This window comes from Saccopteryx leptura, chromosome 2 (genome assembly GCF_036850995.1).
Source record: "Saccopteryx leptura isolate mSacLep1 chromosome 2, mSacLep1_pri_phased_curated, whole genome shotgun sequence".
Lineage (NCBI taxonomy): Eukaryota > Metazoa > Chordata > Mammalia > Chiroptera > Emballonuridae > Saccopteryx > Saccopteryx leptura.
In genome coordinates this window covers 180,529,592-180,543,998 of record NC_089504.1, presented here as the reverse complement: position 1 = coordinate 180,543,998, position 14,407 = coordinate 180,529,592, and the positions used below count along the sequence as shown (strand labels likewise).

Genomic DNA, 14,407 nt, shown 5'->3' with positions numbered 1-14,407 from the left:
ACACTATTGCTGACACACATAGTGTGAGGGAAAAGAAAATCCATTCACAAATAGTATGAGGTAAAAGAAAATCTATTTCATTATTACCACTTTAATTATCTGTTGCTAGACAAGATGGATTCTCCACTAGAGGGCAGTGGCTGCAGTTTCTATAATAGCCACATGTTCCTCATTTACTATCTTCTGAAGAAAAAGAAAAGTTTTTATTTATATGGTCAGCTAGAATTTGGGGATGTGGGCCTATCAGACATTGACCATCAGGAAGAAATATATAATTAGATTTAGTACTCCTTTACTGTGCTACATTGGTACTTAATATATTTGTGAGTTTTAATTATTAATACAATGAATATACTTGCTATTTTTCTAGTCTTGGCCTTGCTAAATCATTTTGCCTTTATGAGCAGACCGGGGTTTACAATAATGGTTGACTAAATAAAAAAGTAGCCCAGAGTAACTAACAAGTGTTAATGAAGGAAGTTTAAGAAATCTTAGTGGGACATTTTAACTGAATGTTTTTAAAGGAATAGGGTCACTGATCCTTAAGCCTCTTAGACTCACAATGCTTCAGGCTACCTGCCAGGAATCAAGGTTTGATTCCTGAATATATTCACACATAATACCAAAAAATATACTTAAATTACTTAACGTTCAAACTTCCTGAGTATCTGTTGACACACTCAGATTGAAAGTGTTTAATGTTTAAAAAGCTTTAATGATTTTGGTTTTTTTACCCTTCTTTATGTTTTTTGTTTGTTTGTTTTTTGTGACAGAGACAGAGAGAGGGACAGATAGGGACAGACAGACAGAAAGGGAGAGAGATGAGAAGCATCAATTCTTTGTTGTGGCACCTCAGTTGTTCATTGATTGCTTTCGCATATGTGCCTTGACCCGGGGGGCTATAGCAGACCAGAGTGACCCCTTGCTCAAGCCAGCGACCTTGGGCTCAGGCTAGTGAACCTTGCTCAAACCAGGAGAGCCCACGCTCAAGCTGGCAACCTCGGGTTTTCAAACCTGGGTCCTCCGCATCCCAGTCTGATGCTCTATCCACTGCGCCACCACCTGGTCAGGCTACTGTTCTTGATGTCTTAAACTCAACATATCACAATCCCCTCCAACCTTCCCTTTTGTTGGTGTGGGAATTGTGAGTTGTTTCCATTGCCTTATAGGCAACATGTAAATCTTTATTATATGCGGCTTAAGTGTCTGTTTGTCGCTGATAGCTTATTGGTTGCTTGCGTAACTGTACTAGCCAATGGGGTGAAGTTGCCACGGCTGAACGCAAATTGAGTGTGTCGAGGGAAGGTGAACATTTGTTTGCATTGGCAATCATCTGTTTTACATAAAAACTACGTCTTAACGTAATTTCTTTTAAGAATACCTCCTAGAAAATACAGCACTGAAGAGGAGAGAAAAGGAGCTAAAGCTGCACAAAAACAGCTTTCTCGACAAAAAGAAACCGCTGAGCAGAGAAAGACAAGGCTTGCTTCAGTCGCAGTGCAAATGTGTCTTTCTCGGCAAAATGAGACTGATGAGCATAGAGAAACAGGCTTGCCTCAGATGCAAGACAAAAAAGCCTGTCTCAACAAAATGAGTCCCTTGAACAAAGGCAGGAGAGAAATGCAAAAAAACGACAGTAATGCTGACTGAAACGCAAAAAGGATTAAAACAGTTTCAAATGGAGAAACTTTAATTTTTGAGCGGGAAACCCCGTGGGGCACTAAACAAAGGGGCGTCCTCGCCGCCTGCCCTGGGTAATTCAGTTTGAATTAGCAGAACCTTTGCACAAATCATTTTAATTACAATTTATAATATCTAGAACAGTGGTCATTTCGTATGACCGCCGGGCTTTCTAGTTATATATAAAGAACATATATTTGTGGCCTGACCACTGTAGTGGCACAGTGGATAAAGCGTAGACCTGGAATGCTAAGGTCGCCGGTTCAAAACCCTGGGCTTGTCTGGTCAAGGCATATATAGGAATTGATGCTTCCTGCTTCTCCCCTCATCCTTCTCTTTCTCTCTCTCTATCTCTCTCTCCCTCCCTTTTCTAAAAATGAACAAAGTCTTTTAAAAAAATTAAAAGTAAAAAGAACATGTATATGTTACTTATTGTCCTTAGGGTGTGTGTGGGGGGGTGAGTTCCTTGGGAGTTGAATAAATGAGATTATTCCAAAAGAATTCATACTTCAGAGATATATAATACTAGTTGAGATTATGTGAAAAGAAACCCAGGGGAATCAAAATAACAAAGCCAAATCTTTGTTATAGCAAGGTAGGTAGGAAGGATGAATTCTTTAAGTAAATTATTGATAACTTATTACTGTCCTTTGAATGAGGGATTATTAGCTAAAAGTTGAATTCCCACTATGTGGTACAAGTCTGAAATGAGTTTCCTCCTGTGGATGTGCTCTCTCACCAGGAGCGGACAATTGAACGCCTGAAGGAGCAGCGGGACAGAGATGAGCGAGAGAAGCAAGAGGAAATTGATAACTACAAAAAAGATCTGAAAGACTTGAAAGAAAAAGTCAGCCTGTTGCAAGGCGACCTCTCAGAGAAAGAGGTTAAGATCACCAAAACAGGGTTCTTTGGTTTGCTTAGTCAGTCCATGTGTGTATATGTTGTCGGTGTCTACATAGCACATATAAAAATGTATTTGTGGACAATTTTTAAAATATTTTTCTAGCAGGCCTTTTGCGAACACCTTAAGGTGTATTTAAGGAAGCTTTACAGAGACGTAGTTAGTATATTGGATTATTTATTTCTTATGTCTTATCTTTTTCAGTGTGTATGAATTGACTTCTTACTTGTTAATGACATTTTAAAAGATCCTAAAATAACTAAAGTGCAGTTACATTTGGAGAAGTATTGTGCTAATGGTAAGAAAGGTGATAGATGGAATGAATATGCAAATGGAGAACAATTTATTTACAGCAGTTCTTAAAGTTCATCTTAGCATTGGCAGAGAAATCTTAAATGATGACCAATTAGGTGACTTAAGCTACTTTTGATCTTGTTCTTAGGGAATCCTGTTAATGCGACCTAAATAGCAAAAATGGCCAATGCTTTGTGATCAGGTAATAATATATGAGATTTAGGAATATCCTCAAGTTTCCTAAGATTTTTTTTTTTTTTTTGTATTTTTCTGAAGCTGGAAACGGGGAGAGACAGTCAGACAGACTCCCGCATGCGCCCGACCGGGATCTACCCGGCACGCCCACCAGGGGTGATGCTCTGCCCACCAGGGGGCGATGCTCTGCCCCTCTGGGGCGTCGCTCTGCCACGACCAGAGCCACACCAGCGCCTGGGGCAGAGGCCAAGGAGCCATCCCCAGCGCCCGGGCCATCTTTGCTCCAATGGAGCCTTGGCTGCGGGAGGGGAAGAGAGAGACAGAGAGGAAGGAGTGGAGAAGCAAATGGGCACCTCTCCTATGTGCCCTGGCCGGGAATCGAACCCGGGTCCCCCACACGCCAGGCCGATGCTCTACCGCTGAGCCAACCGGCCAGGGCCGGGTTTCCTAAGATTTTTAAGAAAATTTATTGAAATTAAATTCCTAGTAGAATGTTTCCCCTAAAAGAGAAAAGGATTTTATATTTAAGTCAGTGTAGCTACTGAGGTTAGCTTATCACATTCACAAAGCTTGATCTACATCCCTTTATTTTGTGGGAATGGATATGTATTGATAGAACTATATATTTAATCATTATTCAATTGGAATTTCTTAGGAATTCATCTTATTTTAGTTAGGACGTGAATGCTAAAGTTAATATTGTTTTATATTTCATGTTCTTGAAATAGAAATATGTCAGTATATGATATTGGAAAGAAACTACAAGCCACTAAGAAAATAAAGTTAAAATTTTAAATCTCCATCTTGTTTATAGTTAGTATTTATTCTAGGCATGTTACTTCTTTTAGGCTTCACTCTTGGATCTGAAAGAGCATGCTTCTTCCCTGGCTTCCTCAGGACTGAAAAAGGACTCACGGCTAAAGACACTAGAGATTGCTTTGGAGCAGAAGAAGGAGGAATGTCTGAAAATGGAATCACAATTGAAAAAGGTTAAAGAAAAAATGTCCATTTTCTTGCTTTGCTTTAAATAAGAACATAGTAGAAAACTCTACTGTGCATATATAATAACTTACCAGAGGAAAGATAATCCTCTAAAGTTCTAAATGCCATTTATACCTTGATTAATTCTCATAGAATTCTTACCCTATTTTATTTTACTCCTGAGGATTCCAAACTCTTGGAAAATTGACAGTTCAGAGGACGATGAAAATGTGCAGTTCCCTTATGAATGAAATAATAAGACTGAAATGTAATAATCTCAGTTATCTGCTATTTTTCTTCCATTACATTGGGTTTCCTAGAACAGCAGTTCTCAACCTGTGGGTCGTGACCCCGGCGGGGGTTGAACGACCAAAACACAGGGGTCGCCTAAAGCCATCAGAAATACATATTTTATTATAAATTATCAAATTATAAATTATTAATAATTATTAAATTATAAAGTATTATAAATTATTAAATGTATTATAAAAATATATATTTTATTATAAATTATAAAATATTATAAATATGTCCTAGAAGAAGATAATTTAACAGTGACAGTGACTCACAATGATGAATTAGGGTACGGTGTAAATATTTACTATTCATTTCTTTGATTTATGCCTCTCTAATATTTATATGGCAGTTTATGTTTTTCAAAGCACTTTCCTATTTATTATCTCTGAGGTCTCAGTTTTGTGAGAACTGGAACTGAGACTCCTGGGCAGTTACAGGAGCTGTGTCCAGAGCATATGATTACTAATGAAAAGGGTGCAGCCTATTCTTGAGACTTGAAGTTTTGTTCTCTTTTCAGATATTAGGTGTATTCAACACGGTACCCTCATAGCAATTCATCATATAGGGTATACCAAAAATAATATCATATTCTTATGCTAAGGAAAAGAAGAAAATCCAGTATCTTAAAGTTACTTTTGAATAAGGGGAAAATGGAAAATACTTCTTTTTGAGATGAAGGATTCTGGTTATAACCAATTTAGATTTGATATTTGGGTTACTTTTTCTCACTAGAAAGGTGGAGGTAATTTTTTACTTATTCATATAGTGGTTCTATTTTTAATTTGGGGGGCATCTTCATACTGTTTTCCATAGTGGCTATACCAGTTTACATTGCCACGAGCTGTGCACAATGGTTCCTTTTCCATTACATCCTTGTCAACACTTGTTATTTTTGTCTTTATAACAGCTATTCTGATGGGCGTGAAGTGATATCTCATTGGGGTTTGATTTGTATTTCTTTGATAATGTAGTGATATTGTACATCTTGTTATGTGCCTGTTGACCATCTGTCTGCCTTATCTGGCAAAAGGTATATTTGGATAATTTACCTTTTTTTTTTTTTACTGGATTATTTTGTTATTGAGTTGTACATGTTCTTTATTTATTTTGAATTTAAGCTCTTGTTAGATATAAGATTTGCAAGTATCTTATGCCATGTGGTAGTTTACCTTTTATTTTGTTGATGTTATTCTTTGGTGTACAGAAGCTTTTTAGTTTGATGTAGTCCCGTTCGTTTATTTTTGTTTTTGTTGCCCTTGCCCTTGGAATCAGATTTTTAATAAAATTACTAAGATTGATGTCAAAGAGCTTACCTAAGCCCACATTTTCTTTTGGGAGTTTCATGGTTTCAAGTCTTATATTTAAATCTTTAATCCATTTTGAGTTAATTTTGTATGTTTTGTAAGATAGTGGTCCAGTTTCATTTTGTTTGCATGTAGCAGTTCAGTTTTCATTTATTGAAGAGACTCTTCTTTTCATGATATATTCTTAGCTTCTCTTGTTGGGTCAAAACTTTATACATTAAAGACTAGCTATTAAATATTTGAAAATACCTTATTGAAATTGATATATAGATAGTTTTTTGAGACATGGTTTGCCCACTGCTCTGTATGTGTATCTCATAGAAATTGAACACTTTTCTTTGTAGGCACACGAGGCAACCTTGGAAGCCAGAGCTAGTCCAGAGATGAGTGACCGAATACAGCAACTGGAGAGAGAGATTGCCAGGTACAAAGATGAATCTAGCAAGGCCCTGGCAGAAGTTGACCGCCTCTTGGAAATCTTAAAGGAGGTAGAAAATGAAAAGAATGACAAAGATAAGAAGATCGCTGAGTTGGAAAGGTAAGGAAATGGGAGGTCAACAGGTTTTTACTACATTCAAAAGCTAAATATTAGTTTAAAAACTACATACTTTTTGCCTGACCGGGCGGTGGTGCAGTGGATAGAGTGTTGGACTGGGATGCGGAGGACCCAGGTTTGAGACCCCGAGGTCGCCAGCTTGAGTGCGGGCTCATCTGGTTTGAGCAAAGCTCATCAGCTTGGACCCAAGGTTGCTGGCTCGAGCAAGGAGTTACTCTCTCTGCTGTAGTCCCCTGGTCAAGGCACATATGAGAAAACAATCAATGAACAACTAAGGTGTAGCAACAAAAAACTAATGATTGATGCTTCTCATCTCTCTCTGTTCCTGTCTGTCTGTCCCTATCTGTCCCTCTCGCTGACTCTCTGTCTCTGTAAAAAAATAAATAAATAAACTACATACTTTTTGGGGCATGCTTTTCAGTGTATCTGCCTCTCTAAATTTAGGTTCGTGAGTGCTTGATGTTACTTTATTTTCTACTTTTTTTCTAAGTCAGTGTAAATTTATTGTTGCAGTCTTAAATGGCAACACAGGATATGAATAAATTAGGAAGCTTTGGAATTCCAACATTATTGGTTAGAAAGAAAGTATTCGTTGATTAAGAAATTTCGTTTTTCTACTGGCTAATCAGGAGAGTACAAATAGCCACTTGCTCCTTAATTATTTAAGGAGAAATGAGCCTCAAGTTCAAGGAGTTAATAATTTTTTTATTGGTAGACCTTTTTGTTGAGCTCATTCTTCTTTGGATTATGCATTTTTAGACTTTTAACAATTTGTATTGTAGAAAAGCAGTGCATAGGCAAAATTCAGAAGAAGGGGAGGACGTTTTAGGACAATTTGGGAGACTTGAATATGATATTTTTGGAGCTCTGACTTTGAATTTTTCAAAATGAGCTCTGTATGAACAGATCCAGCTAGACAGTTCTCTTGGAATATTTTTTGTCTTTTTTTCTCATTAGAGTGTATTATACTAAAGATTAGCCTTATGCCTCTTGCCTCTTCTTTTACACCCATCATATTGTTAACATAAATTCACAAGTGTATAGAAACAGTTTTTCTAGCAGAACTTCATTAAGCACCCATCGTCTTCTGAAGTCAGAGAGATTGATGGTGAAAGAATGAAGTCACCAATCTATGTGGTTCCTTGGAGCCTGGTTCTTAGGAATATACTTATTTTTATCTTTTTGAAGGTTGGAAAACATTAGACTACATTCATAAGTTGTTTATTGTTTTAAATATTTGTGTTACTGGTAGACCTGATGTTTTCCCTTGTAAGTTATTATTTCTCCTACTCTACATCCATAGAATTTTGATTTTCAGAAAAGTAATTAAGTCCAACCCTCACAATTCTCTTTTGCTATTCTGAAAGTGTGAATAACATGGACTGATTATCCATTTCACTTGTTTTCTTTTATCTTGATATTAACTTTATTTATATTTTCTAGTTCTGTTAAATGAATAAATTCCTTACGTCAGAATTAAAAATTACCAGTCTCAAGATTAGATTATGTGTGTCTTCTTTCATGTTTGTTCTGCATCTCTGCCCTCCCATGCGTGTGCATGTGTGTACACACACACACACACACACACACTTACGTACATTCCTGAATAAATGCCTCTTTCTGTTTTTGTGTCTACCTGAAATCAGCAGCAATTCCGCATAAATTTTAAAATACGATGCTTCTGATAGATTAGTAAATTCCCACAAACTACCTTTCAATATTTCAGAAAAGAAATTTCGTGATAACTTTTTAATCTTCGGTTTAACTTCTTGTATTGGAAATCTATTGAAATTATTGCTTGCTTGAGAAACATTTCGATTCATTTTGGACCCAATACTGATTTTGGGAGATGGATGTGATTTGATTGAGAGTAAGAAATAAGATTAAATCTATATTTGATTTCCAAAGCACACCAAATAGCTTTTATTAGCCCCTGTATCTCTCACATTTTGAGAAAGAGTTATAAATGATCTACTTTTTCCATGGAATGTATCATATGGATGCTATACTGGTCATGCAAGGTTGTAATTTTGTTTTAGGATTTGACAGTTTCTTGTCTACCAAAAAGAAAAGAAAAAAAGTTTTTAAAACAAAGTAATGCTTACTGACTTTGTAATTTGTTACTGAGCAACATACAAATAGTTTAAAATAAGAATAAAAAGTCAAGGGATTATATAATGCTTTTTGTTCCCAGATTTAGTACTGAGGTGCATGTGTGTGGCTGCTGTGCTTTTCACTATTTGCATCTTGTATTGCCATTCCACTATTTCCTGTGTGTGGGTATCTGTGACCCATAATTTGTAATTTGAGTTTCTTCACCTTTCTTTTGTTTTGTCTTACGATCTTATTTCACTGGGGTTTTGGTTTTACATGTTTATATGTTTGTTCCCTCTTGGCCATGCTGTTTCTCAGTAAACCAGTCTCCCAATTCATACCTTCCACTCCAGGTTCTCTGTCATTACACCAACATGGGGGTTTGTGTGGGACTTCCCAGGGAAGTGAGCGTTAACTTAGTAAGGCTACAGCTCTGTACTAACTGAATTGCTACTACTGTTCTTGCCACTGCTGGGGCTTGCTGGCAGTTTTGCTTGATCAGAGTTAAAGAACAGCTGGTTAAATGTCAAGTTGAACTGTACTTCTTAGATACATTGTTTGTGGATCAAGTATGTGTTTCTCGGGTGAGATTCTTATACTGTCGGTTATAATAGTCTTCAGTCTTTGTGTCTAGCCCATCTTTCATGTGGTTGTCTTTATGCTGGAGCGCCCTGTAAGCCCCCGTATCTGATAGAACTGTATGCTGCACCATACGTCAGGATGTGAAATTCATTTCTAAAAGGTGTTCAGCAACCCTCTAAGTGCAAAAACAAAGGCAAACTGTTATAATTATTGAACTAAAGAAAAGTTTTAGTATTCTTTTAAAATTTCCTAGTGCTTCTTATATAAGAATATCCAATATTAAAAGATTTAGATTAAAAATGAAAAATTCTCATGAAAAATTATTAGACTTATTTATGGTCTTGAGAAGAACTAATAGTCGCTTACATTGCTTTTACAGATGTTCCTTACAATGCTCTTATAGTTACTTCCTGTCAGAAGATGAATTAGTGCTGTACCACTGCCTTGACCTACTGCGGTTTTAAAAAGAGGATTATATAAGTCCACCCATACATATGAAAATATAAAGTATTTTTCCTAATTAAATCTAAGAAGTACTACTTCTAAATTTATATTTCATACTGTGGTGTATATCAGTTGGATTTCAGCCAGAGAGGTAGAACCAGTAGGATAGATGGATGGATAAATGGATGGATGGATGGATGATGGATGGATGGATAGATAGATTCATGCATGTATGCATGCATGCATGCATACACACAGTGTACACTATATATGTATATTTGTTACAAAGAATTATAGTATGTGTATGTATATATATACACATATATGTATGAAGAGATTTATTACATACATATATATTTCTTATATACATATATATTTATTATATACATAGGAAGAGATTTCTTACAAATAGTTGTCTTGCATTATTGTTGGGGACTGGGTAAGCAGGTATAAAATCTGTGTAGGAAGCTGTCAGAGAGATCATTAGCAGGATAGAACTCCCATGGGCAAGGGTCAAAATTGGGGTCCACAGGAAGAAATTTTTTCTCTCTTGGAGAAGCCTCAGCCCTGCTTTTAGAGGATTCCAAAGGATTTAGTTATGCCTACTCATTTATCTAGGATAATCTTTTTTACTTAAATGGATTACAAGTTTTAATTGTATCTGCAAAATACTATCATAGCAACACCTAGATTTGTGTTTGTTTAAGTAACTTTGCACATAGTTTAGCAAAGTTGACACTTCAAGAAAGTCATCACCTGGTGGTTCTGGATAGTCTTTATAGATTAATGTAAGGGAAAAAAACAAACAATAAACTAGAATTTGACATGTCCTTGTATATATAAATAGGTCAATTTGGGTTAGCCTCAGAAACCATGAATGTAGTTGAAAATTTCTCTTAAGTGAGCATATTAGAGGTTTAAAAAAATTTTTTTTTTATGATAAATGGGCACAGTAGAACCTAAAAATGTAAGCCTACATATTTAGTCTTTATAATTGTAAATATTTTTTTTAAATAATTAATTAATTAAAAAAAATTTTAAAGTGAGAGGAGGGGAGATAGACTCCCACATGCGCCCTGACTGAGATCCACCTGGCAACCCTTGTTTGAGGATAATGCTTAAATCAACCGCTCAGGAGGGGAAGAGGGAGAGAACGGGGAGAGGGAGGGGAAGAGAAGCAGATGGTCGCTTCTCATGTGTGCCCTGACCAAACCCGGGACATCTGTATGCAGGGCCTATGCTCTATCCACTGAGCAAACCAGCCAGGGCCTGTAAATATTTCTATGTAAGGAAATCTTAATTGATATTCAACTTAATGGCTTAAATATCTTTCATATACAAATTAATATTAACTTGTATATAGCTTTGGCAGTATACAATTCATGAGGAAAATGGTTCTTTGGAGAATAAATTTTTACTTTAAAATTTATGGTTATAGCCCTGGCTGGTTGGCTCAGTGGTAGAGTGTCGGCCTGGCGTGCGGAAGTCCCGGGTTTGATTCCCGGCCAGGGCACACAGGAGAAGCGCCCATCTGCTTCTCCACCCCTCCCCCTCTCCTTCCTCTCTGTCTCTCTCTTTCTCTCCTGCAGCCGAGGCTCCATTGGAGCAAAGTTGGCCTGGGCGCTGAGGATGGCTCCATGGCCTCTGCCTCAGGCGCTAGAATGGCTCTGGTTGCAACAGAGCGACGCCCCAGATGAGCAGAGCATCGCCCCCTGGTGGGCATGCCGGGTGGATCCCGGTCAGGCGCATGCGGGAGTCTGTCTGACTGCCTCCCTGTTTCCAGCTTCAGGGGGAAAAAAAAAATTATGGTTATATACCTTTGATTTACAAAATATAGTCCTATACTTGAAGAGAGATAACTGGAGCTGCTGTAGTGGTTGTGTGTTCCTGGTTGAGGGAGAATGAGCTGTGTTTAAAAGAAAAAAATAAGGAAAATAAAGGCGCTTAAAGTATTGAGGTGCTGAAGATGACTGGTTCTTTATCTGATCATACTTGCTTCAGCTTTCTTCCTGGGGAACCTTCTTGTTTCCTCTTCTGACTTGATGAATTTCACTAATTTCATTTAAGGAAGAATAAATTACACAGCTTTACATAGTCAATTCGATTAAGTCATCTCCCGAAAGTTTCTTTTGGGCACAGCACCTTATAATTTGTTACTATAGTTTTGATAGGAATTTTAGTGGTTACTTACTTAAAAATGTATACACTAGAAGTATATAGTTATTTTATGTGCATATTTTTTCTCCTAAATTTATTTCCCAAAAGCTATAGTTTAACGCCAAATTGTGACTCATGAACAGTAAAATAGGTAGAAAGATTCTTAAAGTTGCTCATTATTGACAGGAATAACTTTAATTTTTTATAATGTATTTACCCATATCTTATATAAAGTTTTGCATCTATAGGATATTTCAGTTTGTGTCATTGTTGATCTAAAATTATTCTAACATACTATATTATAACCCATAAAAATAAAAAGATCATTGGGGACAATTATTTAGAGATTGGCTTCTTTTTGACTTTGAAAGTTGTATTATAAATTATTTTATATATGCTAGAGAGTCTTGGATTTTTAAAGACAGAAATGTGTAGGCATCACAGACATATAAAGTATGCCCAGGTGACATGTCAGCCGACCTACATTTTTGTCCTGGATCTATCACTTACTGTGTGGCTATGAAGAAGTTAAATTATTTTTGTTTTGCATCTTTTTATCTAATATAATGGGGATAATAAATCTTGTTACATTCATTTTTCTAATGATTTTCAAAAACCTGCTTTAAGTACTGAAACAAAAAAATTAAAGCAAATTGATATGGTGCTTTCATTCAGGAAATACACTTAAGGTAAAATTTAGATTGTGAAGACAACCTAGATGGCACTGGCCATGAGAAATCTAAGTATTTGGAGGATAATACTAGTTTCTATGATGTTGATGAAATTTTAAAAAGGCAAACTGCCTGTTACTGTAAAAAGTGATAGTGAACCCCAGCGGTTTCATGCTTTGTAAGAATATTGAGCATATTTACTTGGTTCTCTTACTCCTGAGCAGTATTGAAAATGAATTGGCCTTTACAGAGCCTTACTTCCTTATTGCTTTTAGATTGTACCATTTGAGGTAGATTTTGTTAGATTTTAATTTTTAATTTTTATTTATTTATTTATTTTTACAGGGACAGAGAGAGAGTCAGAGAGAGGGATAGATAGGGACAGACAGACAGGAACGGAGAGAGATGAGAAGCATCAATCATCAGTTTTTCGTTGGGACTCCTTAGTTGTTCATTGATTGCTTTCTCATATGTGCCTTGACCGTGGGCCTTCAGCAGACCGAGCAGTAACCCCTTGCTCGAGCCAGCGACCTTGGGTCCAAGCTGGTGAGCTTTTTTTGGCTCAAGCCAGATGAGCCCGCGCTCAAGCTGGCAACCTCGGGGTCTCGAACCTGGGTCCTTCCACATCCCAGTCTGACGCTCTATTCACTGCGCCACCACCTGGTCAGGCGATTTTGTTAGATTTTAAATGAGATATCTTGTTTATAATTGGGAGCAAAATTTTTAGTTTTCACATTTGAGAAAATTATATCAAATAATTGCAACTAAATTAGGGTACTGTGTTCTAGGAAAGAACCAAAGCTGTCAGTATTTTTCTGCTTTTTCTCATGATGACTTGGATTCATGAGCTGGAGTGGGGTGAGTGAAGGAGTAATCAGTTGTAAGGTGGGTGCATCTACAACTAAGCTGACCAAAGTTGTAAAATCTTAGTTAGCTACTTAAATGGAGAGGGGGAGTGTTAACCTATACTTTTCCTTTGTGATTAAATAGTTTTTTTCCTGCCCTAAGAAGTGGTAAATTTTAGACCAAAAAAATTTTTTAGAGACTTACATTAGGGCACAATGGTGAAATCTGTAGTAAAAAAACATTTGTTGAGAGGTGAAAATCTGAAATTACTAATTTTTAGTTACTATGCAGAATCTGTGACTCCTTTTCTTTCTCTACTCCTGGGCTTTATGTTTTGTCTATGAATAATATTATTTCTGAATATTGTCCTTATTAATTCTTTCTAACTTTCTTTTTCACATTTTCCCCTGGATTTGCTGTTTCCTTCAGTCTCACCTCAAGGTCAGTATGATTGCACTAAAACAAAGACATGTGATGGAGCATTGTATGCCAACATGTTGTTGAACAGAAATGATAGTTCCAAGAAAGCAATGTTCAGAAATCTAGTTATGAGTGCATAAAATGTCAGGAGTTTTCGGTTTACCAGAGTTGTAGACTCAAAAGTTCTTTGCTTCAGAAGATATTAAGAATAGAAAGCAAGAATCAGACTGACCAGGTTTTGACTGAGAAAGAAATGTAGATGAAAGCCACTGGGAAAAGGAGGAAGAAAAAAAATGACTTTTAATTTAATTTAAGTTTCATTAGAGACATGCTGGCTAATAATACTGTATTAGCAGGGTGAAGTACAGTATGAATGGTGGAGGGAAAGTTGCCACAGTATGGATTTGTTTAAGAACCTTTGAATTACTTCACATACACAAACCTACACACACACATCTCTAAATTTAAGGTTTGTTTTGTGATTCTGCTGATATTAGGATTAACAACAAAAACCACCATCATTACTGCTATTTATATATCAGAAGCACTATGGTGGAAGCTTTACATCTTCATTGGTAAATAAATACGAGAAGCTGGCAGGATATAATCGGAAACCCTCATTTTAAAAGTTACTCATTTTGCATATGAGTCATGGCAATGTAATAAGGTGTGAGAATTTTTGATAGGATTCAGAAAATGATATTTTTAATACCATGTGCATATTATATAGCAATTTTTTTCTAATAATAACCTCATATATATCATATTTACTATTTATAAAAATACTTATTTCTGATTTACAGCTAGCATATGGGTTACACAGGACAGATTGTTCTGATGAGGAATTATAATTAGGGAACATGATTTCTCTAGGGTCGACTAACTGGAAAGTGGTGGTACTTGGATTTGGAGCCAGATCTCATTTCAATCAGGGCTCTTTATGTTGTGTGCACTGTAGCCTAGGAGTTAGAGTATGAGCTTTGAA

At 36.5% G+C, this 14,407-nt stretch overlaps 1 protein-coding gene across 14 annotated transcripts in view; it reads left to right on the top strand.

Moving 5' to 3' along the window:
- The window catches only part of ERC1 (ELKS/RAB6-interacting/CAST family member 1), a 544,893-nt gene that overhangs the window by 207,718 nt on the left and 322,768 nt on the right, over positions 1–14,407 (top strand). For all 14 annotated transcript variants that reach the window (XM_066369492.1, XM_066369490.1, XM_066369487.1 and 11 more), the window contains 3 exons: positions 2,423–2,563; positions 3,919–4,059; positions 5,997–6,190. In XM_066369492.1, coding sequence (XP_066225589.1) covers positions 2,423–2,563; positions 3,919–4,059; positions 5,997–6,190 — 476 coding nt within the window. The remainder of the gene's footprint in view (positions 1–2,422; positions 2,564–3,918; positions 4,060–5,996; positions 6,191–14,407) is intronic.